The following is a 26073-nucleotide window of genomic DNA, read 5'->3' as shown; positions in this document are numbered from 1 at the left end:
GTCTGATCAGGGTTTACTTAGCTTATTGTCAGTGAAACTAACTGTTTTCTTCAATGTTGACTATTGCGTAGATATGATTGTAAAGGTGTGTATTTGAAAGAGAACTTAACTCTTATCCAATCATAAAAGGGCAAATATGCAAAATGTCAAATGACATTTCTTCAATTTAATATATGATGCTGGTTTTTGTTTTGTTTTGAATTTGTAATTTTTGCCATATTAAAAGTAGTTAAGTCATGTACATGCAATTTGTTGATGTACACACACTTTTCTTGAGAAAAATGGTTAACCAGTACTTATGTCATCTCATGTATTATACTAATGCCAGTGATTGGACAATGGCAGTTTTATATCGTAGTTTATCGGTATATATGTAGTAATAAATTTAGGTTGAATCAGTTTGCTTATGTGCTTTGTCAACATACCAAAAAGCAATAAATAAAAATTATAACATTAAACAGATAAATCTTCAATAATTGTATCCAAACAACTGAAAATGCCAGTACTAAATATAGAGTGAGCATGTGTCAAGTACTCAGGAATTAGAGCATAATCTGCAACAATGAGGCCTCTATGAGTTGAATTTGTTGGAATAATTATTCACCTTATTAAAAGTAAACTGCCAAACACATGGCAAACAAAACACACATGGCAAAAAGGGAAAAAAACACATGGCAAAAACATTAAACTGCAACCTACAATTAAAATTAATGATGCTGGTGTAGTTTCACCCAACGATTTAAAAGGACTGCTAGAAATTATTGAAGCGAATAAACTGCTAAGCGAAGCTTTATACTGCATAAATCAGAGAGAGAAAAAAAGGATGTCTCTACAGTCAACGCCATCCCGACCTCCCCAGCCGTTGCGGCTGCAGTCACTGAGTGAACGTACGCAGAGCAACCTGTTCAGGAGACGGTGGGAGCATCACCATGACGATGGTAACCATGGTAACGGACCAGCAGGGATGAACGTAAATCAGTTTGGGGGACTGTCTCCCATACCCTCTGTCCCTAATGGGATACCCTCTATTCCAAATGGAATACAAACTGGGTAAGTATTTTCAGCAGGCGGATCTCGCTCAAACTTTGACAGTTGAATGACTTTAAAGGATTAATTTGCTTAGTTGATTTTTGTTGATTTTTTTGTTGAAAATGTAAAAAGGAGAGTCTGTCTGGTTGGGAGTAATGACTATGAGTTCAGGGAAATATCACCTCTACCGGTACTGGGCTAGTCTCTGATGGGATAAGTACTGGGTGTACATGTACTTGAGGTTGGGTTAAGAAGGATATTCTAATATGGTCTTATTACCCCAGTTCACATATCTCTTATTACTTCAGTACAGATATCTCTTATTACCCCAGTTTAGATATCTCTTATCACCCCAGTTCAGATATCTCTTATAACTTCAGTTCCCTATGGGATAAGGACTTGCCATGTGCACAGGCTAATCAGGGAAAACACTTTCCTCTTTAATGATATTTTTCGTTAAAAGAAAGTCTCTCTTCAGAAAATACTTAGTTTAAGCGTAAAGTGATGTCCTCACAGGCAAATCTGGGACAACTCTTTAACCCTTTGCATGCTGGGAAATTTGTCGTCTGCTAAAATGTTGTCTGCTGAATTTCTAAAATTAGCATTTTCTTCGATTTTTTTCAAAGAATATTATCAGAATAGCAAACAGTTTAGATCCTGATGAGACGCCACGTTCTGTGGCGTCTCATCTGGATCCAAACTGTTTGCAAAGGCCTTCAAAATTCGGTTCCCGCACTGAAAGGGTTAAGCACATGCATTTAAACCCTCTTTTCTAAGAGCATGGCATATATCTATACGCTACTTCAAACATCATATGTAAAAAAAACAACTGCATTTCGATTCTGATTATGGGCTTAAGATATGATGCTTAAAATTATTCATTGATGTTTTATTTGTAAATAACTATTTTACTTAATTAGATTAAATTAGTACATTTCTTGCATATAATTTTATTTGTTATTTGCTTACACTTGGTGTTTGAAATTGCATTAAAGGGGCCTTTTCACGCTTTGGTAAATTGACAAATTGAAACAAATTGTTTCAGATTCGCAAATTTTCCTTGAAGTTATGATATTTGTTAGGAAACAGTAATACTGAACATTTACCATGCTCTAAAATATCCAGTATGTGCATCTTTTGACGATTTAAAAACCTGAAAATTATAAAGCGTTGCAACGTAAAACGGATTGAAAAATTGGAGAATTCTGTTGTTGTTGTATTTTTTTATACTTCGAGGATTGCATATATAACGTGAAAAATACACTTGTCATGTTATGAGAGTGGATGGTCTAGTGGATAGAGCGGGAGACTTTTGCTCCATGGCTCCAGGGGGTCAGTGGTTCGAGCCCCGTTGTGGGTTACTAGCTTTTTTTTAAATTCTTTATTATGCCCCCCTTCGAAGAAGAGGGGGTATATTGTTTTGCACATGTCGGTAGGTCGGTCTGTCGGTGGGTCCGTCCACCAGGTGGTTTCCGGATGATAACTCAAGAACACTTGGGGCTAGGATCATGAAACTTCATAGGTACATTGATTATGACTCGCAGATGACCCCTATTGATTTTGCAGGTCACTAGGTCAAAGGTCAAGGTCACGCTGACCCAAAATAGTAAAATGGTTTCTGGATGATAACTCAAGAATGCTTAGGCCTAGGATCATGAAACTTGATAGATAGATTGATCATGACTCGCAGTTGACCCCTATTGATTTTCAGGTCACTAGGTCAAAGGTCAAGGTCACAGTGACCCGAAATAGTAAAATGGTTTCCGGATGATAACTCAAGAATGCTTAGGCCTAGGATAATGAAACTTCATAGGTACATTGATCATGACTCGCAGATGACCCCTATTGATTTTCAGGTCACTAGGTCAAAGGATCAAGGTCACGGTGACCCGAAATAGTAAAATGGTTTCCGCATGATAACTCAAGAACGCTTATGCCTAGGATCATGAAACTTGATAGGTAGATTGATCATGACTATCAGTTGACCCCTATTGATTTTCAGGTCACTATATCAAAGGTCAAGGTAACGGTGACCTGAAATAGTAAAATGGTTTCCGGATGATAACTCAAGAACGCTAATGGCTACGATCATGAAACTTCATAGATACATTGATCATGACTCGCAGATGACCCCTATCGATTTTGAGGTCACTAGGTCAAAGGTCAAGGTCATGGTGACCCGAAATAGTAAAATGGTTTCCGGATGATAATTTAAGAACGCTTATGCCTAGGATGATGAAACTTCATAGGTACATTGATCATGACTCGCAGATGACCCCCATCGCTTATGAGGTCACTAGGTCAATAGTCAAGTTCACGGTGACCCGAAATAGTAAAATGGTTCCAGATGATAACTGAAGAACGCTTATTCCTAGGATCATGAAACTTGATAGGTAGATTGATCATGACTCGTAGATGACCCTATTGATTTTCAGGTCACTAGGTCAAAGGTTAAGGTCACGGTGACCCGAAATAGTAAAATGGTTTCCGGATGATAACTCAAGAACGCTTATGGCTAGGATCATGAAACTTCATAGGTACATTGATCATGACTGGCAGATGACCCCTATTGATTTTCAGGTCACTAGGTCAAAGGTCAAGGTCACAGTGACAAAAAACATATTCACACAATGGCTGTCACTACAACAGAGAGGCCCATATGGGGGGCATGCATGTTTTACAAACATCCCTTGTTTGTATTTTTGTTTTTTTACAGGAGATTTTTAGACCCAATGTTAACATTTATCAATATAAAGTATTTAATGTACAAACTTCAAAACATACCAAAATCTGTGAAAAGGCCCCTTTAAATTGATATGGATTATGTCCCTTAAAGCATTTAGGCATGGATGTATCAATTCTTATTTATCTACAAATGTTAAGCTTTACTGAAGTCCAGACCTAATAAAACTATGAAACCCATGTGTGTACCTATTTGAACACTCACGGTAATTCTCAATTGACTAACTACAAAAAGAACTATTTTATTGATCAATTATTTCAATTGACTTGTAATTGGGAAGTCCCACTGGTTCATCTAAGAATGAACAAATCAGTCAATGGCCACGTTAATTGTTTTGAAATGTGTCACCGACTTAGTATAATGGTTTGCACAAATGCGATATGAAAAAATGCAGACATGCAATAACAACTAGCTGTCTTATTTTAGTTATGGTGAAATTATACTCATGGAGTGTTATGAATGTGTTAATATTAAACTTTGATATTTGACATTTGGATAAAATAAACATTGAATTTCATATTTCGAAAAGGGTAGTTGGATTATTAAGCAGTTATAAATGTGTGCTTTAGATAGGTTATGTGTGTTGTATTGAAATAAGAAAATATAGATAGGGAATCATTTTGCAAATAAGTTCCACACATGTATGCTTGCACAGTGATATTTTTACAAATTTTCTCATCTGAGTCCTGGGACTCGTTTACTTGCAAATCCATGAGTCTCGAATTGAAAGAATGAGTCAAAATATTAAAAGATATTTTTTTAGAAATTTCAAAGCATTTTTGGGACTCACATAATTCGAAACTTTGCATCCCACAGAGGTTTTTGTGAGTCCAGAATGTAGGACTCGCAGGTAAAAAAATCACTGTTTGCATATTTAAATAATTTATTATCTTCAGTTTGAAGTCAAAGGATTGTAGATGAAAACAAGCGAATGACACTATTACACTTCATAAATTCCAATTTGTGTACAAGTCCCTTTAAGGACTGAGGAATTTTATTCCTTACTACCAGGACATATTACAATACTTCAAGTCAGTCACCTTGTGAATTCATGTCTGTTTTGTACTTACCACAGTGTGGAATTAATATCTGGATGTTACATGTAGGACTGAATGTATGGATTATCTAATAAAGCATGTTTTAGGATTAGACGACAAACCTGCGGTTCATCATTGATTTGTTAATGGAAGTGCACTTGATCATCCTTTTGGGGAAAAAACAACAACAAATAAATGAACAAAAACGGATACTGGAAAAAATATGAAATAAAATATGATAAATAAATTATTGTGGTGTCTGCCCAAAATTGGAGGTTTCAAATGTTATCACAGATTTAAGTCATTGAAGGTGTTTTGAATTTGTATTCACCCACAGAATTGCAGGCATTAAGCTGTGCACTTGTCTGTCTGTATGTACGTGCGCACATTTGTCCTGAAGCTTGCGTAGTTAACTCTTCCTGAACTAATTGGTAAATCTCAATCTTACACAGTTTAATTAACTTTGAATGTGTAGATGATTGTAAAGAAAGGATTTTTTCACAAAATTATGGCCCTTTTGTCAGGTGTTCTTAAAGTTACAATGCATATGTTTTTAACTCCTCTTTAGCAACTGGGTGTATCTTCCCCAAGCTTGCAAAGTGAATGACTCTAATGTGCATTTGATTTTACTGAAATGTTTTGTGTTGTAGTGAGTTTTGGTAGGTTATGCCTCTTTGTCTTTTTTTCCACTGAAGACTTTTTTATAGTCCCAAAATTGTGTGTTTTCAACTCCCCTTCAACTACTAGGTTAATCTTGCTCAAACTAATACAGATGAATGACCTTAATTTTCTAAGATGATTGTATGGTGGGACATTTTTGGCTGTGACAATTTTTAGCAGAATTATGGCCCTTTGACCTTTTGTCAATTGTAGCACAATGTTCTTTTGGGGGCATCATGAGTGCCTGTGTTTAGTTCTACCAAGTAAACAGACATTTGACAGAGAGTCACAAGCTTTCAACACATAAACATGACAAAATTGAAGTTGTTTGTAAATTTGTATGCCTAAACAGCTGACCGAATTTTACAAACCATAGAACAGAATTGCATTTCCTTGGTGTTATTATTTATGCACAAAATCAATTCATTGACAATATCCATTAATTGTCTCTGATTATTGGAAATTGAACCTTGAAAATGCACAATGCTTCAATCTTGTGATCTTATTCATCTTAGTCACTGTTTTTGTCGACATGCATGCAATGCAACACAGGAATGGATTTTTGTCTGAGTCACTTAGTCAATTGTTATGTCCTCACTTAGCTGTTTACCATTTATTTTCCTTAAATACATTGATAAGTAATAAAAGAGTTAGTTAACCATTGAATGGCTGCACATGTGTCTGTTTGTAGAAAGACTTTATATTGGACAGTGAAAACTATTGGTTTTAGTCTGGTTTATCAACACTTATTTAAATGTTATAATGTTTATAATAATAAAATATTTGATATTAGTAAAATACAACTTAATTGAAGAAGCACGTAGATATGTGTTAAGTTATATGTTTGCACAGAGATTGCTGGAGTATGTACAAGTGTTTACTTTGTTATGTAATGTCTATAAAAAAAACAGTGATGTTCATTTCACAAGGATGACTTGTTTTAAATATTGCACTCGGTTAGGACCACGGCAAAAGACAATTACAGTTACACATTGGGATAAAATTAAAACAGTATACACATTGAAATAACCTTGGAATTGTTTATCTGTACATATAATGTTTAACGATGATCAATTTACAAAGATTGGATGAGTTCACACAGTCTGACTTGTTTCAAAGGCGAAGGTTACACCGACATGAGTCGCTGCTAAACAGGTATGAAAGCAGATGATTATTTGTTAAAATTCTAACACCAAATTTATTGTTGATTTGTCTGGTAGAACCTGAAATGTAGGAGTTAAATGCATTGACCACTGTCCAAGAAATTTTTAGCAAGGTTGGACCAGTATATAGCATTTATTGTACATAATATATCTGAGGGTCATACAATAATGTATATAATTGACCTCAGGGTGATTTAATACTGTATGGGTTGACCGGAGGGTCATTAAATAATGTATGGGTCAACTTGAGGGAAATAAAATAATGTATGGGTCAAATTGAGGATCATAAAGTAATGTATGGGACGATCTTAGGGTAATAAGATAATGTATAGATTGATCTGAGGGTTATAAAATAATGTATGGGTTGACCTGAGGGTCATTAAGTAATGTATGGGTTGACCTGAGGGTCATTAAACAATGTTTGGGTTGACGTGAGGGTCATTAAGTAATGTATATTAGATTGACCTGGGTGTCATAAAGTAATGTATGGGTTGACCTGATGGTCATTAAGTAACGTAAGGGTTGACCTGAGGGTATAGATTGACCGGAGAGTCATTAAGTAATGTATAGAATGACCTGGGGGTCATTAAATAATGTAAGGGTTGACTTGAGGGTCATTAAGTAATGTATAGATTTACCTGAGGGTCATTAAGTAATGTTAAGATTGACCTGAGGGTCATACATTAATGTATGAGTTGACCTGAGGGTCATCTAATAGTACATAGATGGACCTGAGGGTCATAAAATAATGTATAGATAGACCTGAGGGCCATCAAATAATGTAAAGATTGACCTTAGGGTCATAAAATAATGTACAAAATTGACCTCAGGGTGATTTAATAATGTACTGGTTGACCCAAAGGTCATTAAAATATGTATGGTTCGACTTGAAGGTCACAAAATAATGTATGGGTTGACTTAAGCGTCATGAAATAATGTATGGGTTGAGCAGAGGGTCATAAAATAATGTAAGGGTTAAACTTGGGGTCATTAATAATGGCCAGGTTGACCTTAGAGTCATACATTTATGTACAGATGGACCTCTGGGTCAAACAATAATGTACGTTATTTTCCAGACATGATCAGGGTCTCAGAATGTTGTTTGAAACCTTCTTCACTTGACCAGGATTGTTTGAATCCTGTTTTATAGATTTCTTCATGGTCTGATAATGTTGCATGTAGCCTTTGTGCTCAATATAATTCTATTCAATACATGCTGTTTTATTGAACATTCTTGTTTAAAACAATGTTTGTAGAATGTTGTATGAAACCTTGTTCTCAACTTATTAACAAGTGTTGACCACTGATTATTGTAGAATATTGAACCTAAATTGTTTGCAAGACTGAAGAATCCAGTTTCCAATGTTAAACAGAAGTTTGTAAAAAAAATAAAAGAATCTTTTAATAGTGTTTACAGGCTTTGACCAGGATGAAAGAATCCTGTTGAGGATCTTGGAATTATGTTTACAGGATTTGACCGATGTTACAATCCTGTTAAGGATCTTAAAAATATGTTTACAGGATTTGACTGATGTTAGAATCTTGTTTAGGATCTGAGAATTATGTTTACAGGATTTGAACATGATTTTAGAATCCTGTTTAGGATCTTGAAATTATGTTTACAGGAACTGAATGATGTTAGAATCCTGTTGAGGATTGCGAGTAAATATTTACGTTACAATCTTTCCAATACGATTATGATAAGTATTTGTATGTATATTTTCAGTGCTGATTCATCCAAAAGTATTTTCATGAATATTTTAAGTGCTTATTATACCCCCACAAAACGAAGTTTAGGGGGGTATATAGGAGTGAACTTGTCTGTCGGTCTGTCTGTCGGTCAGCTCTCTAATTCAAGTTGTTTTCATCCGATCTTCACCAAACTTGGTCAGATGTTGTATATAGATGATGTCTAGGTCAAGTTCGAATATGGGTCATGCCGGGACAAAAACTAGGTCACAGGGTCACTTAGTGCGTTTTAAACATTGAGCATGGTGTCCGCTCTCTAATTCAAGTAGTTTTCATCTGAGCTTCACCAAACTTGGTCAGAAGTTGTATCTAGATGATGCCTAGGCCAAGTTCGAACATGGGTCAAGGCAGGTCAAAAACTAGGTCACAGGGTCACTTAGTACGTTTTACACATTCAGCATGGTGTCCGCTCTCTAATTCAAGTAGTTTTCATCCGATCTTCACCACACTTGGTCTGAAGTTGTATCTAGATGATGTGTAGGTCAAGTTCGAACATGGGCCATGCCTCGTCAAAAACTAGGTCACAGGGTCACTTAGTGCGTTTTAAACATTGAGCATGGTTGTTTTTTGTGATGACAACATGCAAAATATTCTGTGTCAATGCCGCATGTGGGGGTATTCGTCACGTCTGTGACAAAGCTCTAGTTCATCCAAAAGTATTGTTATGTATCTTTTCAGTGCTGACATGTCGATGGGCATTGGGGGATGTTGTCGATGTGGTGAAGGTTTTGGACAACATCAGCAAATCGTCAATAGCAACGGAGAGGTTTGGCACCCACAGTGCTTTGTGTGAGTAGAGAATTTACTATGCCATACTTAAGTAAAAAACAAGAGTTAATATTAAAAAATCTGTGATAGTTTAATCAAATAATTGTAACACATTAAAGATTTTCTGATTAAAAACAGTGTTTTGTAGTAAAAAAGGCATTTTTTTAATATCTTTGTTCCTAAAACATACATGTAGGTAAAGTGGAATACAATGCCGTGTATAGTAAATGTTTATGCAGTTATGTAAAGGAGCATCATCATATATCATATAAAGTCTACATGCAATAACATTATTATTTGACCCATTTCCATGTATTTTTTGCATATTATTTTAGTTGGCTCCTTAGTAATATCACATGTAATTTCACCAGATCAGTGATTAATTGGCTAAGTATTTAACCTCTCCGTACTTACAGTCAACTCATCCTTGCAAAAGAGCTTTTATTGTGGAGCAAACATCCATCAGTTTCATTGATTCTAGTTATCTATTGAACTGATTATCATTTGCATTATATTACGCAGTGAAAGATCATAATTAGCGTGTCTTTTCATATAGTTATGAAAACATTTTATGACCTGTGTGTGTCAATGTTGTTTGCGCTTTGACAGTCACTGAATAATTAATTTGAGGAGTGTAAGTATCATATTTCATTTGGGTGTTGTATAAATTTTTATGATATGCTTGAATAAATAAGAAGTTCTTTGACTTAATTATTTATACAGTGAGAATGAATTACTCTTTGTAAATGTAAAATATGGAAATTCTATCTGGTGTTATGTATAATAATGTATAATATAATAATATTTAATCCTTTGCATTGAGATTACATTCCATAATGAGAAAATGTGTAATTCCGCGATTTATTTCCTTCTTTATAAACTACCCATAAAAGGGCACTTTCCATAGCATGGAAAAAATTACAAAATTCCCAAATGTCACTCACCCTAAAAATTCCCAAAAGGAACTAAATTTCCATAAATTATGTTCTAAAATCTTATTGTCTGCAAGAGAACAAATGAAATGAGCACTGAAACTGAACAATTCAACAAAAAGGCATGTTTTTATAGAATATTTCGATTGCATTGTGCAATGAAGTACAAAGCATTTAAAAAGACCCATAATTCCCTTATCTGAAAATTCATTACACAAATTGGCTTAATTTAAATGGGTTTTTTGCGCTAATTTATCATTATTTGCGCAGTACTGGTACTTTTCCCAATTAGGCAAAAGAATCACTATATCTATATAATGTAGTATTATAAGTCTTGAATGTATAATTGTATGTTACAGGTGTGCCCAGTGTTTTCAGCCTTTCCCAGATGGAGTATTTTATGAGGTAAGCAGGTTTTTTATGGAATCAAATCTTGATATATATAATAAGGATTTAGCTTAAGCAGAATAACAGACCCCCTCACATTCTGATGCCCCATCGTGTTAAAATATTTAGCCTCCCCCCTCCCCCCCTCCCACCCCCTCCTCTTCCATTTGTATGCCCCTATTTTTATGTCCCCCACTATAGTAGTGGGGGACATATTGTTTTTGCCCTGTCTGTTGGTTGGTTGGTGGTTGGTTGGTCTGTCTGTCTGTCTGTCTGTCTGTCTGTCTGTCTGTCTGTCTGTCTGTCTGTCTGTCTGTCTGTCTGTCTGTCTGTCTGTCTGTCTGTCTGTCTGTCTGTCTGTCTGTCTGTCTGTCTGTCTGTCTGTCTGTCTGTCTGTCTGTCTGTCTGTCTGTTTGCGCCAACTTTAACATTTTGCAATTACTTTTGCTATATTGAAGATAGCAACTTCATATTTGGCATGCATGTTTATCTCATGAAGCTGCACATTTTTAGTGGTGAAAGGTCAAGGTCATCCTTCAAGGTCAGATGTCAAATATATGTGGCCAAAATCGCTCATTTTATGAATACTTTTGCAATATTGAAGATAGCAACTTGATATTTGGCATGCATGTGTATCTCATGGAGCTGCATATTTTGAGTGGTGAAAGGTCAAGGTCAAGGTCATCCTTCAAGGTCAGAGGCCAAATATATGTGGCCCAAATCGCTTATTTTATGAATACTTTTGCGATATTGAAGATAGCAACTTGATATTTGGCATGCATGTGTATCTCATGCAGCTGCACATTTTGAGTGGTGAAAGGTCAAGGTCATTCTTCAAGGTCAGAGGTCAAATATATGTGGCCCAAATCGCTTATTAGCTCATCTATTTTTTGAAAAAAAATTATGAGCTATTGTCATCACCTTGGCGTCGGCGTCGGCGTTGGCGTTGGCGTCGGCGTCCGGTTAAGTTTTGCGTTTAGGTCCACTTTTCTCAGAAAGTATCAATGCTATTGCATTCAAACTTGGTACACTTACTTACTATCATGAGGGGACTGGGCAGGCAAAGTTAGATAACTCTGGCGTGCATTTTGACAGAATTATGTGCCCTTTTTATACTTAAAAAATTGAAAATTTTGGTTAAGTTTTGCGTTTAGTTCCACTTTTCTCAGTAAGTATCAATGCTATTGCATTCAAACTTGGTACACTTACTTACTATCATGAGGGGACTGGGCAGGCAAAGTTAGATAACTCTGGCATGCATTTTGACAGAATTATGTGCCCTTTTTGTACTTAGAAAATTGACAATTTTGGTTAAGTTTTGTGTTTAGGTCCATTTTATTCCTTAAGAATCAAAGCTATTGCTTTCATACTTGCAACACTTACTAACTATCATAAGGGGACTGTGCAGGCAAAGTAATGTAACTCTGACTGGCATTTTGACAGAATTATATGCCCTTTTTATACTTATAAAATTTTAAATTTGATTAAGTTTTGTGTTTAGGTCCACTTTATTCCTACAGTATCAAAGCTATTGCTTTCATACTTGCAAGATTTATGAACTATCATAAGGGGACGGTGCAGGCAAAGTTATGTAACTCTGACTGGCATTTGGACGGAATTATGGGCCCTTTATACTTAGAAAATTGAAAATTTGGTTAAGATTTATGTTTTGGTCCACTTTACCCCTAAAGTATCATAGATATTGCTTTCATACTTGGAACACTCACAAACTATCATAAGGGTACAGTAAAAGGACAAGTTGCCCCCCCCCCCCCCCCCCCCCGATTTTTTTATTTTTTTTTTTTTTTTTTCGCTTTTTTGGAAGATAATGTAATAAATGTCCACAACCCCACACTATACACCCCTGTTCACTCCACTCCTCCCTTCTTTGTGATTGAAAATGAGAGTCCCTTCACCTTAAAAAAGAAAATAGATGAGCGGTCTGCACCCGCAAGGCGGTGCTCTTGTTTTATTAATACTTTTGCGATATTGAAGATAGCAACTTGATATTTGGCATGCATGTGTATCTCATGGAGCTGCACATTTTGAGTGGTGAAAGGTCAAGGTCATCCTTCAAGGTCAAATATATGGGTCAAAATTGCGCATGTAATGTCACTTCTGCAATATTGAAGCTAGCAATTTTATATTTGAAATGCGTGTGTATCTCAAGGAGCTGCACATTTCGAGTGGTGAAGGGTCAAGGTCAAGGTCATCCTACAAGGTCAAACATCATATAGGGGGACATTGTGTTTCACAAACACATCTTGTTATTTTATTGTTTGTCCTTTTTTTACCAAAACACCTATTTTGTTTCTATTGGATATTGATAATTTCATAGAGTAACATCATACAGCATTGAATTTAATTACATTAACCATGGTTAAAGTTTGGCGACAATTTTTTATCTCTTTACAGGCATTGACTTTTCTATGATTGCCCAGTTGTAAAGGACTATTTCATACTTACTGCTGATTAAAATGCACTGATAAATTCACAGAGGCTTGTCAAGTCTATGCAAGTTAGAAAGTTAACCATGTTATTATTATTTAAGGTGGACATTTTTTGCAATTTGCCATAATGAACTGAATAGCAAAATGCTTCGTCAGAGGGAATTGTTCATGTAATGGTTAAAAAAATGTTCATTAAATCTTCAATTGTTGAAATCATTGTGTGCAAGTTTATTATTAGTTCCACAGTTTGAAAAGATATTGTATTGCGAGCCAAAATGTTTCATGTTGTCATTTTGAATGAGATCTAGATTGTTGCAGAATGTTTGGGTTCGGGGAAAAACACATATAATACATGTAGATTCTAGATCTTAAGATAAGCAATTGTGTATTTTTATGACTGTATTATTACATGTTCATTGTATATTTCACAGTTTGAGGGGCGGAAGTATTGTGAACACGACTTTCATGTGCTGTTTGCTCCATGCTGCGGAAAGTGTGGTAAGATTTCAATAGCCTGGTTTTGTTTTCATGATTTCTTTTCTGATTTTCTAAAAGGTTACAAAGTATGAATGGCAAGTTTACCTTATTTTTTATCTTATACGCTATTTGGTGTTTTTGCTTAAGTGAAAACATTATAGACACCTTTCAGCATCAGAAATTAATTTACGAGAGAATTTTGTAATCTTAAAAAGTAGACAACTAGCTCGCTATGCTCGTCAGTTATATACTGCGCTAGAGAGTCCAATGTAAATAATTAAGTACTGAAAATTAATAAACATATGATATGGACTTTAGCAATTATGCATCTTCCAAAAATGTATCGTATCAGTAAATGTGTATTACGATGTTTATTGAAACAGTCCCCTGACTAATATAATGATAATACAACCTCAAGCAACATAACCCAAGCAGATGAAAACATGCTGTGTATAATTGTAAAACATCCTTGAGCCTTTCACATGCTGGCTTATCCCATTACCAGGTAACAAACCCCACAACAGCTTGTATTGATGTCAACTTGATTGCCTATTGTATGGCTAATTGTTTGGTCACACCCATCTGATTTCCATTTACAAATTATTATTTTTACAATTTTCTACACAAAAATACATGCTTGTAAATGTAGTATTGCTGATAAACACTAAGCATTTTATTATAAAGAATGAAATGATAATTGATATTAAGAATATTTAATTAGAACTGTAAATGATAATTGATATTAAGAATATTTAATTAGAACTGTAAATGATAATTGATATTAAGAATATTTAATTAGGACTGTAAATGATAATTGATATTAAGAATATTTAATTAGAACTGTAATGTGAATATGTGTAAGTTTATTACAGAAAAATGTGCAGCTCTTTGGAAAATCAGGGCTTTATGAATATGTGTAGTGTTGTCCCAGATTAGATAAGCCTGTACAGTCCACACAGGCTTATCAGGGATGACATTTTCCGTTTTTAGGGAATTTTTCATTGCAAGGGAGTCTCCTCTAAACAAAAATCCAGTCTAGGAGGAAAGTGTAATAAACGACTGCGCAAATTAATTTTGGCCTGTATGTTTTATGTGCCCAAAAAAAATCCAAGGTCAACAATTATGTGTGAACAATTGGTCTCAGTATTATGCTTATCAATGTCGGAAATAGCTGAAATCAGAAAGTGTAAAATTGTTATCTATTAAACAAAAAAATTATATATGCAATTGTTTTTAAATATAGATAGATAGACAGACAGACAGACATACATACATACAGACAGAGAGACAGACAGACAGACAGACAGACAGACAGACAGTCCATAGATTTAACTGCCCATATTGTTTTAGGTGAGTTTATAGTCGGACGTGTGATCAAGGCCCTCAACAACAGCTGGCATCCGGACTGTTTCCGTTGTCAGTTGTGTGACAACTCCCTTGCTGATACAGGCTTTGTCAAGAATGCTGGAAGGTAGGTCTTTGTCATCAAGTTACCTGTTGGGAAAGCTTGCTTAGTACTGGGTCCTTATTCACCACCCCATTACTAGAATTAAACATTAAGAATATACTTAGCTTGTGTGTGGATTGGTCATATAATAGTTTATGTCCTACCTCTGCTTAAAAGTGTGGCAGTTGTCAGTTACTGGCATAAGGTATGTGCACTTAATGCTGCTGAATCAGCTAACCCAGGAAAAATGTGACAGTGTTAACTGACTGCAGTTATAATGCTGAAATTCTCTATAAAGAGGCAAACAAAGATCAAAATGAGCCCCTCTCTGAGAATAAGGGGCTTAATAAATGTGTGTTAAGTGTAGTCCCAGATTAGCCTGTGCAGGCTAGACAGGCTAATCTGGTACAACACTTTCTGATTAAAGTGGGTTTTTGCCAAGAAGGGACTTCCTTTAAACAAATAATGCCATAAAAGCGGAAAGTGTCATGCCTTATAAGCCTGTGTGGCTAATCAGGGACAACATTTTTCACACATGCTTTAAAACAGTTTTCCCATATGAAGGCTCAAACAACAAAACTAAGCTCTATTTCATGCTCTATTTCATTAAGCTCTATTTCATCTCTATTTCATTAAGCTCTATTTCCTGCTCTATGTCATTAAGCTCTATTTCATTAAGCTCTTTTTCATCTATATTTCATTAAGCTCTATTTCATCTCTATTTCGTGATTTAACTAAGCTCTATTTCATGCTCTATTTCATGCTCTATTCCATGAATTTTCTTTTACAGAGGCCTGTGTTGAGACTCTTATCACTAGTTAATGATTTCTGTATTACAGAGCCCTGTGTCGAGACTGCAATGCCCACGAGAAGGCGAGGGCTATCGGCAAGTACGTCTGCCACAAGTGTCACGCCATCATCGAGGAGGGACACATCAAGTACAAGGGAGAGGCCTTCCATCCCTACCACTTCAACTGCAACTCATGCAGGTAAGGAGGAACTTAGGTGTCCCACGAATTATCTCCCTTTAAATGCAATTCCTGCAGGTAATGACGAACTTAAGCTTTCCACCAAATATCCCACTTGAAATTCAAGCAGATAATGAAGAACTTCAGGGTCTCACCAGTTATCTAATTTAACCCTTTCCCACTTAGAACCGTATTTTGATGTGTTTGTAGTCTCTTAGAAAGTTATATTTAATTAAAGACCTTTTTTACTAGATTCAAGTTTTAAAGGCTTCATTTCCAACCATTAGATACTGATGAGCAGCAAACAGCATAAAACCTAAACAGACTGTGAGTTACTCGCAGGCTGTTCTGGTTTTATGCTTTTTGCACATAGCAATTTTCACTTTGCCTCTGAGTGGGAAAGGCTTAACATGTATAGAATGTATGTATTACAGGGGACAAAAATTCCACTCGTCCGCTCGTATTGACGAGTGAAATCTTGAAAGGACGAGTGAATATCCCTAAAGCTCTCGTCCTACAGGACGAGTGAAAAAAACTGATGTTAAAATATGTATTTTCTGACCAGTAAGACTCTTTTTCATGCAATAAAATAATTTTCTGAAAGCATTTCTATTCCGAAAGTAGAGCGCAAATGAACCGGAATTTGTAATTGTAAATTTCATACAGCAGGTGCGCGTTGTTATGCACTGACACGCGCACCTGCCAGTAATACCCGCGAGGGGAGTCCGGCAGTATTTAAAGATAGATAGATAGACTGTGTCCCGAGTAAATATTGGCTTTTTGGTGTAAACTTTGCGCTTCCATGTTGACAGGGAACCATCCGACTGCTTTCACTACAAAAGTATTAATTTTTAAAGAATTATATGACCAGAAAGTATGGTTTTAAGCCAGTCTGAATTTAGTCTAAAAATGTCTGACATACAAGCGTTCTTTAAAGAGGGCGGGGGCGATGTTTAAACGTCCAAAACGGAAAGCACGCGAGCATTCGAAAAAAAGGTAATTACAGCAGTCGGTGTACGATAAGACCAAACGTTTGCGAACTGTCCAAAATGTGTGGTTTGATGAATATTCGTGGGGCCTTTGAAATCTTTATTTCACACATATTTGAAGGACAAGTGCATGTGTTTGCAGGACAAGTGAAAATTTGAATGCCTAGGACGAGTGAAAATTTGAATGCACTCGTCCGGCAGGTTTGACAAGCAAAGTAACACTCCTGACTAAAAACAATCAAGTATGTAACTGTACTTGCAGTGTTGAGCTGAACGCGGATGCACGTGAGGTGAATGGAGAGCTATACTGCCTGAGATGTCATGACAAGATGGGGATACCGATCTGTGGAGCCTGCAGGTGGGTGGGGGAATGTTTGACAACTAGCTGATCTACGTGTTGCAAAATAGTCATGTTCTTGGAAAACAGGGCTTAATGTGCCTAAAATTTCCTCTTAGATGCGGGATTACACTTTCCGTCTTAACTGGATTTTTGCTAAGAAAAGACTTCCTTGAAAAAAATATACCATAAAAGGGGAAAGTGTTGTCTCTGATTAGCCAGTGCAGACTTCACAGGCTAATTCTGGAGGTGCAGACTTCACAGGCTGATTCTGGAGGACACTTATGGCACATGCATAAATTAGAGTGCGACGCAAATAAATCAAGATTGTGTAAACCAGTGGTTGACATGTTTATTCATTTTAGTCCTATTGCTTCAGAGGCCAGGAAGGAAGTCTATTTAGTTCTACATACTCATTGCATGCAATGACATCATTTATATGTATTTGTTAGGGGTTTTTGGCTGCCTTTAGCACCCTCTATCGACTGCTTTTTGAAGTATTGTTTACAATGATGCAGTTTAGCTCAGTTGTACTTTTGACACATTCACAATTGTATGATGTTACTTCAGGTCAGTTTGCCAGAGTGCTTTCCTCATACTGGATCACACTAAGACAGTTCATTATGCTCCCCCCAAAAAAAATTGGGGGGAGCATATAGTCGCCGCTTCGTCCGTCTGTGCGTGTGTCTGTCCGACCGTGCACAATTTTTGGCCGGGCTATTTCTCAGCAACTAATGACTGGAATTCAATGAAACTTTATGGGAAGCTTCACTACCAAGAGGAGATGTGCATATTATCAGCCGGTTCTGGTCAGGATGATTTTTCACAGAGTTATGGCCCTTTGAAATTTTCCATTAACTGTACATATAGTGCAATTCTTGTCCGGGCTATTTCTCAGCAACTAATGACCGGAATTCAATGGAACATAATGGGAAGCTTCACTACCAATAGGAGATGTGCATATTATCAGCCGGTTCTGGTCGGATAATTTTTCACAGAGTTATGGCCCTTTGAAATTTTCTATAAACTGTCATATAGTGCAATTATTGTCACCCCAACTACTAGACGTTATCTTTTATCTGAATATATAGTGCAATATTGTGACCAAAAAAAACTTTGGGGAGCATCACCCGTCTCGACGGTTTCTTTTCATAGTATATTTCTAGTTCACAATTGTAATATTAAAACCTTTTTATTTAAACTTGATTGAATCTAAAGCCTATGGCTTTTTTAAACACTCTAGAGTCCGTTTCCTGGGTGGAACTTTCTTTGTGTCTTTGAATAAGAACCCTCACACAATGGAGATCGAACCCATGACTTCCTTGTTGCTAGGCGGACATCACGTCCTCATTGCCATAGCATACTTTATTATATTGATTATATTATTAACATCAATTAGCCACACAATTAATTTCACATCAGGCGTAAAAAATAGAGGAATTCCAATAAGGGAATTTCAATAAGCCTAATGCAATTGTGCTAAAATGAATAAGCTTAAAGTAAACACAATTTATTTCACCCCAGGCGTCCAATAGAGGAGCGTGTTGTGCACGCCCTTGGCAAGGCGTGGCATGTTGAGCATTTTGTGTGTGCCAAGTGTGAGAAGCCTTTCTTCGGTACCCGGCACTACGAGAAGAAAGGGCTGGCGTACTGCGAGATACACTACCATCAGCTGTTTGGAAACATCTGCTTCACATGTAACAGCGTCATCTCCGGAGATGGTATGTCCCAGTTCTTTTTTGGTCAAATTTTGGACCAAAATTTGGCCCTTTGCCTATTATCAAAAATTGTATTTTACCCAAATGACTTCCTAAAATTCCCAATTAAAAAAAAAATGTATTTTGTTTGTTGTTGGAATATTTAGTTATATTACTATTAAGTTCTTTTAGTATAAACTGAAAGTCAATATAATGTTGAAAACTCTTTATTCTCAATTTAAAAGTATTTGTAAGCATAAAAATCATAACCAATTAGGCAATTTTAGCCAAAATGACATGATTTTTTCCAAATTCAAAGGGCCCTGGCCCCATTCCAAAAAATTGCTTACAAACGCTGTATTAGATTTTTGTAAATGCCTTTTGTTTGTAAGGCCCGTGTCTTAGCTTGAATTTCATGGTACAAATGGCAATATTAAGCGTACTTGTCTCAACCTTGTGAGAGGATATGATATGCATAGGTCATGCATCCAGAGCTCAAATGTCTCGGTTACACTCTTGAGTCTTCATTTTTAAATAACTACACATTGCAGAAAGCCTTCAGTCTAGGTTTGCTCAAGGAAATTATAACTAGCAGCCTGTTGATTTTTTGGTTGGATTCCTTGTTTTAAAATGTGAAAATGTATGTGTAATGTGTAAAATGTGTAAATTTTCACCTTCATTTACCTTAAAACTCCCCTTTCTTATTTTAGTTGTTGTTATTGTTGTGTGGGGAAAAGCATTTCTCAAATGGTAGATTTAAGATATTTTGGGGAAGTAACAAAAGCAAAACTTAAGTGTGGTACTTCCTACTGTTTAAAAATAAATAGATAATGCTATGTTAAGCAACAATTAATTTACCAGTATTTCTTGCAGTTTTCCATGCTTTCAACAAGGCCTGGCATGTAAACCACTTTGGATGCTCTATATGTGATAGAAAAATGAGTCAGAAGTAAGTAAACGTAGTTGTTGGCTGTGTTGTTACTTGATTTAGAAAGTCTGTGGGATTTATAACTTGATTTATATAGTATGGAAGTAATATTTTTGTAAGATATTCAATTAAAAAACATTTGATAAAAATGTATTAAATGCTCAATTATTTTTCTTTGAAATTGTTTTAAACCATATAAATTATGACTGATTAGATTAGATAGAATTCTGTATGATATCACAAACTGGGGCTTTTCATAGCAATTTCAAAACAGTACCATGTGAACACAAACTTTTTACGTTTCAAAGAAAACACTGTTCTTCAATAATAGGAGTGCATATTATGTTCATTACTGATTGATAGTTTAATATAGACCATAAAAAGAACTAATGTTCCTTTGTGCGGAACAATCAATCATGAAATGAGACATTATTACACGAGATTAAAAAAAACACTAAAACTTTCATTCTTAGGTATGTTTTGTCACTTTTATTAATACGATTTGCCCTCTTAGTATGCATGTGAATTGGAACACTGATTTAAAATGCGATTTTTAGATTATTTCTTGTTTGTCTGTAAAAGTTGATGTATCAGAACCACTAAACAAACTAAATACAGAATATTTATTGTTTTCTTGATGTGTATCAGAACATCTTAACAAACTAAATACGTGTATTAATGTCCCCGATTGTTTCAGAACCAAGTTTTTCGAGTTCGACTTGAAGCCTGTATGCAAGTTCTGCTATGAAAAGTTTCCGGGCGAACTGAAAAAACGTCTGAAAAAGGCTTACGACGAACAGGCCAAGAAATAGACTGTTATCCAATACTGATAACTGATACAAGGGTGCTGCTAGGATCAATCATTATTTAATTTACATTTGCTAAATTAGCTTCGTTTTGGAAAAACTGGGCTTAATGCATGTGTGTAAAGTGTCGTCCCACATTAGCTTATGCAGTTTGCACAGGCTAATTTGGGAAGACACTTTCCACCTAGGCTAAATTTTGGTTTTAAAGAGATTTTCTTTAAACCAACATTTTTGTAAAACCAGAAAGTGTTGTCCCTGATTAGCCTGTGCATCTGGGATAACACTTTACACACATGCATTAACCCTTTCAGTGCGGGAACCGAATTTTGAAGGCCTTTGCAAACAGTTTGGATCCAGATGAGACGCCACAGAACGTGGCGTCTCATCAGGATATAAACTGTTTGCTATGCTGATAGTATTCTTTGAAAAAAATCGAAGAAAATGCTTATTTTAGAAATTCAGCAGACGACATTTTAGCAGACGACAAATTTCCCAGCATGCAAAGGGTTAAGCCCAGTGTTCCCAGAACGTGGCTCAAATAAAAACATAATCTAAGGGGTCAGAAATATGATTTACCATATTTATTATTTATGTAAAAAAATAATTTAAAAACCTAATCATGAGATAGTATGTTCTGTCCAGATCTTAATATTCTTGTTAAATTGTTGTATTTGTATTATGTAATTTTTAAAACATCTTCGGGTAAAACCCAGGCAGTAATATTTAATTTGTTTGTAATGTTTTTTCCTGATAATTTTATGTATAAATACCATCATTAAACTATTTTCTGTATAAATACAAATATGGAACAATTATGCGATGTTTATTTTATTTTATTTTTATGAAGGCTAATTTTGATATGGAGTTTGACATGAAATATTCTAGAAATAGGAAGATTTTCCTAGTAGATTTCAATAATACAGTAAAACTTATTTACATTTAAAACTAAAGATTTGCAAGGTCTGACAGAGGTTGTATGGTAACAACCTATGCGTGCCATGTAGGGTGAACCTCACTAGTGCCTTTAATTAACCCTTTACCCCTTTGATACGTTTTTTCACGCATTTGTAGTCCCTAAGAAAGTTACATGTAATTAAAAACCTTTCTTACTAGATTTAGGTTGTTCAGGCTTCATTTCCAACCCTTAGATACTGATGAGCAGCAAACAGCATTAAACCTGAACAGACTGCGAGTTACTCGCAGGCTGTTCTGGTTTTATGCTGTTTGCAAAAGCCATTTTCACTTTGCATCTTATGGGGGATAGGGTTAAGAACTACAGTACGCACTCAAGTAAGTTATGTGGGTGATATCTGGTACTGAGCTTTTAATGATTGTGTTGATACTTGAGATTTGTTTGTGGAACCATACATGTAGGTGGTAGTGTTAGCAATGCCCCAGCTCATGAAGTAATATAGGTTCATAGGTTCTGTAGTATTGCAGACTTTTGCAATAGAAGGGTGCTATTACATTTTAGCTGCACTCTGGCAAAATAGGGCTTAATGCATGTGCTTGAAGTGTCCTCCCAGTTACTAATCTGGGACGACACTTTCCGCCTGGACTGGATTTTTGTAAAGAGACTACCTTTAAATGAAAAATACTATATAAATGGAAAATGTCATCCCTGATTAGCCTGTGCTGACTGCTAACCTGGGTCGACACTTTACTTTGCATTAACCCCAGTTTTCCGACAGCGCAGCTTATTTGTATCTAAACAATAGGTATATATGATGAATAAGCAATCTGATTTTTTGTGTGATTGTTGTTAATTCTTCACTGAATTAGTACATTTGATAAAAAAGATGGGCTGTTCACTTTTTTATAAACTCATGTATTTGTGTTACTTAGTGCCAATGAAATAACCATCATGTATTCTTATTTGTACTATTATTGTCTATCACATATGAATATATAAAATATGTACTGAGTTTTGCTATATGCAATGTATTGTGTGGTAGGTAGCTAAACTATTTTGTGTTGCACCTGATCATATATTTACCAGATAAGTCTTTATAATCAAGAGTCCTGTAAAAAAAGACTAGATAGTTACATATTATTTGTTAAATTTATTAACAGATGTACACACATTTAAGAAAAATTCCTGTTCACATAGATTTCATCAATAAATCTGTCAAATTTAAGAAGAGAACAGATTCATTAAAATAATCGCTATTTGGGGGTAAGGTTAAACAATTAGTGAATATAGTCCCAGTGAACGGTTGAATCTTCCTGTATTAAGATTATTTCCCTTTGAATTACATATTTTTTATAACAGTACTTGAAGATTTATGGGTATTTTTCATTAAGAGAAAACATCAAGAGAAGATAATGTGAAATGTTTAGATAAAAAGTGCTATATGTTTGTTTTTCAAATGATTTTTAATTTCAACCTTGTTTGCTTTGAAAATTAAAAACCATGAGTTTCAGACTGTTGAAGCTAACATATGAAATGCCAAAATAGTAAGTGGCATATACATTGTTAAAGATACTCTGAATTTAATATGTTAACAAAATCAATTACTAAATTGATTGGTAGATGTTTCTGCTGAAGCAATACTATTAAAACTTTCATTTATAAAGCACACGTATTCAAGCAGAGCACATACCCATTTTGATGTTTGGGAAAATTCGAAACATTTACATGTTATACTTTTGAATTATTGTGATAAATTTTTCACCACATTGTGGTCATCATGTTAAGATAAATAACAAAGTTAATCGTAAATTTTTATTGAATAATTTTGTTATTGTATTGATTATTATTCTAATAATTGTTATTTGTGTTACATTTAGCACGCAGGCTGTTTTGTATGTTGTACAAGTTATTTAAATACAGTTATAGTTTTAAGTAGGATGTATGGTAGCTGTTTGAATTTTTACATATGTTATGCTTTGTAATCATTTGCTTTGAAAGTTATTCATGTTATAAACAAGATATTCAATAGTGACATGTTTTTTGGTAGTTTGACCTTCAAAAAAGTATAGTAAACAATGTAAAGATTTTGTGTTCATTAAAGTTAGATATAATATTTATTATTATTTTAGTGCAGTATAAATCAATCTTTACAAATATTGCCACGGAAAAGTTAAATCTCTTTCCCAGTTATTATTTAAGGATTAATTTCCATTACTCCAAAATCACTGACATTACCACATCAAATTGCTGAAAGGGTAAGAGCCAGTATCATTAAGACTGGGTTGGTGAAAACAAGATGAGTATTGTTATATTTAAATTTCTATTTTAATCTGTTTTTGTTTTTGTCAAAGAGTATGAATAGATATCATATATCTACATATGTACTACTAAGTAAGATTGTATGCCACTTGTGGGTATTTCCTGCAGTATGAATATGTTGCAAACACAAATGTATTTTAATAAATCATTTATATTGTAGAATAATGTAGTCATATCACATCAATTGGTATTATATTTATTTTGTTAATTAATTGCTCACAGTGAAGCAGTAGGAGACCTATAAAAAGCCATTTGTCCATCCAAGGAACAAAAAGCCATTTGTCCATCCAAGGAACAAAAAGCCATTTGTCCATCCAAGGAACATTTTGTAACATTTTTTATCCTCATATTTTCTTTACCTTTTGAAGGAATTAAAAACAAAAATTGGCTAAAATGTTAAGGACCTTGACCCATAATTATACAGGGTAAAGGTCAAGGACACACTTCAATGTTTCATGTTTAAGCCTTCCTTTCTAGGTCAAGTGCCTTTGTCTGTTCAAGAATGTTCAGGAATCTTGACTCAGATGTATCACATATTGAGACCATTTTCAGAAGGCATTAGAAAGTCGGGCCAACACAAAGACTAGGTCAAACTTGTAGGTTTAACATATTTGCGTGTATATTCATTTGTTTTGCTTAATAACCTGTGCCCTAAAAATGATATAAATTAAACTTTACTCATTTGTTTTACAATTTATTGCAATCTGCTAAATCTGTAGCCACCTGAAGGTCAAGGTCACATCAGAAGGTAAAACAGATCATTGGGGTCAAAGCCGTTCATGAGACTTCCTTTTTCAATGCTAAAACTTTTAATATATCACTGTGAAGTTAGTTTTCATTAGATTAGTTTCACATTTCTTTCAAGTTTTGTGCAAAAAAATTAATTTGCTTTGTTTGTTTGCTTGAGAAATGTCATTGAGTATATCTTGTAAGTAATTCAATAAAGCGATGCTTGAATTCATCTCAATTTCATCACAATTTACATTACTTCCTCTCATATGTAAATATCAGTCCATTCTGAAATGCTACATACAGAAATTATGTAAAAAAAAGTACAAAATGTATGTTTAACTTTATTGAAAGCAATATAATACTAGCTGACCTATTCCAAATGCATTTATATTCTACATCATGAATATGAATTCTTAATATTATACTTGACTACCTCAGGTCATGTCAATTTGTGGTAAGTGAATTTAACACTTGAATAAACAACAGTAACCTTTATTTAAACGTCAATGTTTGATATTATACAATAAGACATTACAATAAATTTTTGTTTCAAAGATATATTGTATATATTAAAAGAGAAGGTACATTAATATGTAATGCATTTTTTCAAGATCGGCTAAGTCAGTATAGGAATATGATTCCTTAATTAACATTGTACTGGTTTATCATGTTTTTGATAATTTATGTAAGCCATGATTGAATTACATATGGAAATACATCATATCTGGATTTATTTTGTTTTCTCAGAAATGATATATTGCCTTGCATTTGTCAAATTGCTTTTTGCATAAACCTAAAATATGAAATATAATCATCCTGCAACAGTTATTGTGAACTGGAAGAACCATGATTGGCATAAATAAGAGCACTTATTTTATTTTTGTATCCAAGTCATAACATAAGCATGTTATTTCCTTGCTTTGTACAAATCTTATTTTGTCATGTCTTCTCTATCAAAAATATGACTCTACTTTTTATGCCCCCGGTAGGGTGGTATATAGAAGTTGAACTGTCCGTCTGTCAGTCCGTCAGTCTGTGCGTCTGTCCCAAAACTTTAACATTGGCCATAACTTTTGCAATATTGAAGATACATGTAGCAACTTGATATTTGGCATGCATGTGTATCTCATGAAGCTGCACATTTTGAGTGGTGAAAAGTCAAGGTCATCCTTCAAGCTCAAAAGTCAAAAAATGCAATCCAAGGGAAGTAATAAACTTTTAAATGGAGATAATTTCTTAACCTGCCAAATGATATATTGAAATTTTATTTCAAAGCGGCGCAATAGGGGGCATTGTGTTTCAGTTAAAAATAGTTTTCTTATATTTGATTTTATATCTAAGTTGGATTAAAAATGTTCATCTTGCATACAAATCAGTATTGTAAACAGTTTTTAAAATATTGTCTAAAAACATTTATGAACTCATTATGCAGTGTGGTTTTGCATGTTCAATATTGTATTTTATATTGGTATTATATATCATTTAAATGTGTATTAAACATTTACCTTTAATATATTCCTTCTACTTGTTATTTCAATGAAT

At 34.7% G+C, this 26073-nt stretch overlaps 1 protein-coding gene across 6 annotated transcripts in view; it reads left to right on the top strand.

The window, feature by feature from the left end:
- Positions 1 to 26046, top strand: part of LOC127838717 (LIM and senescent cell antigen-like-containing domain protein 1) — a 79500-nt gene extending 53454 nt beyond the window's left edge. For 3 of the 6 annotated variants that reach the window (XM_052366677.1, XM_052366671.1, XM_052366675.1), the window contains exons 2-10: positions 9060 to 9170; positions 10441 to 10486; positions 13350 to 13416; positions 14746 to 14866; positions 15682 to 15831; positions 17062 to 17157; positions 18661 to 18857; positions 19707 to 19782; positions 20459 to 26046. In XM_052366677.1, coding sequence (XP_052222637.1) covers positions 9060 to 9170; positions 10441 to 10486; positions 13350 to 13416; positions 14746 to 14866; positions 15682 to 15831; positions 17062 to 17157; positions 18661 to 18857; positions 19707 to 19782; positions 20459 to 20573 — 979 coding nt within the window. In that variant the 3' untranslated portion in view covers positions 20574 to 26046. Of the gene's footprint in view, positions 1 to 725; positions 1051 to 6041; positions 6625 to 9059; positions 9171 to 10440; positions 10487 to 13349; positions 13417 to 14745; positions 14867 to 15681; positions 15832 to 17061; positions 17158 to 18660; positions 18858 to 19706; positions 19783 to 20458 lie in introns of those variants that run through there. The other 3 variants (XM_052366673.1, XM_052366672.1, XM_052366674.1) reach the window with 2 other exon arrangements.
- Positions 26047 to 26073: the final 27 nt, after the last annotated feature.

This window comes from Dreissena polymorpha, chromosome 7 (genome assembly GCF_020536995.1).
Source record: "Dreissena polymorpha isolate Duluth1 chromosome 7, UMN_Dpol_1.0, whole genome shotgun sequence".
Classification (NCBI taxonomy): Eukaryota; Metazoa; Mollusca; class Bivalvia; order Myida; family Dreissenidae; genus Dreissena; species Dreissena polymorpha.
This window is presented reverse-complemented; position numbering and strand designations above follow the sequence as displayed.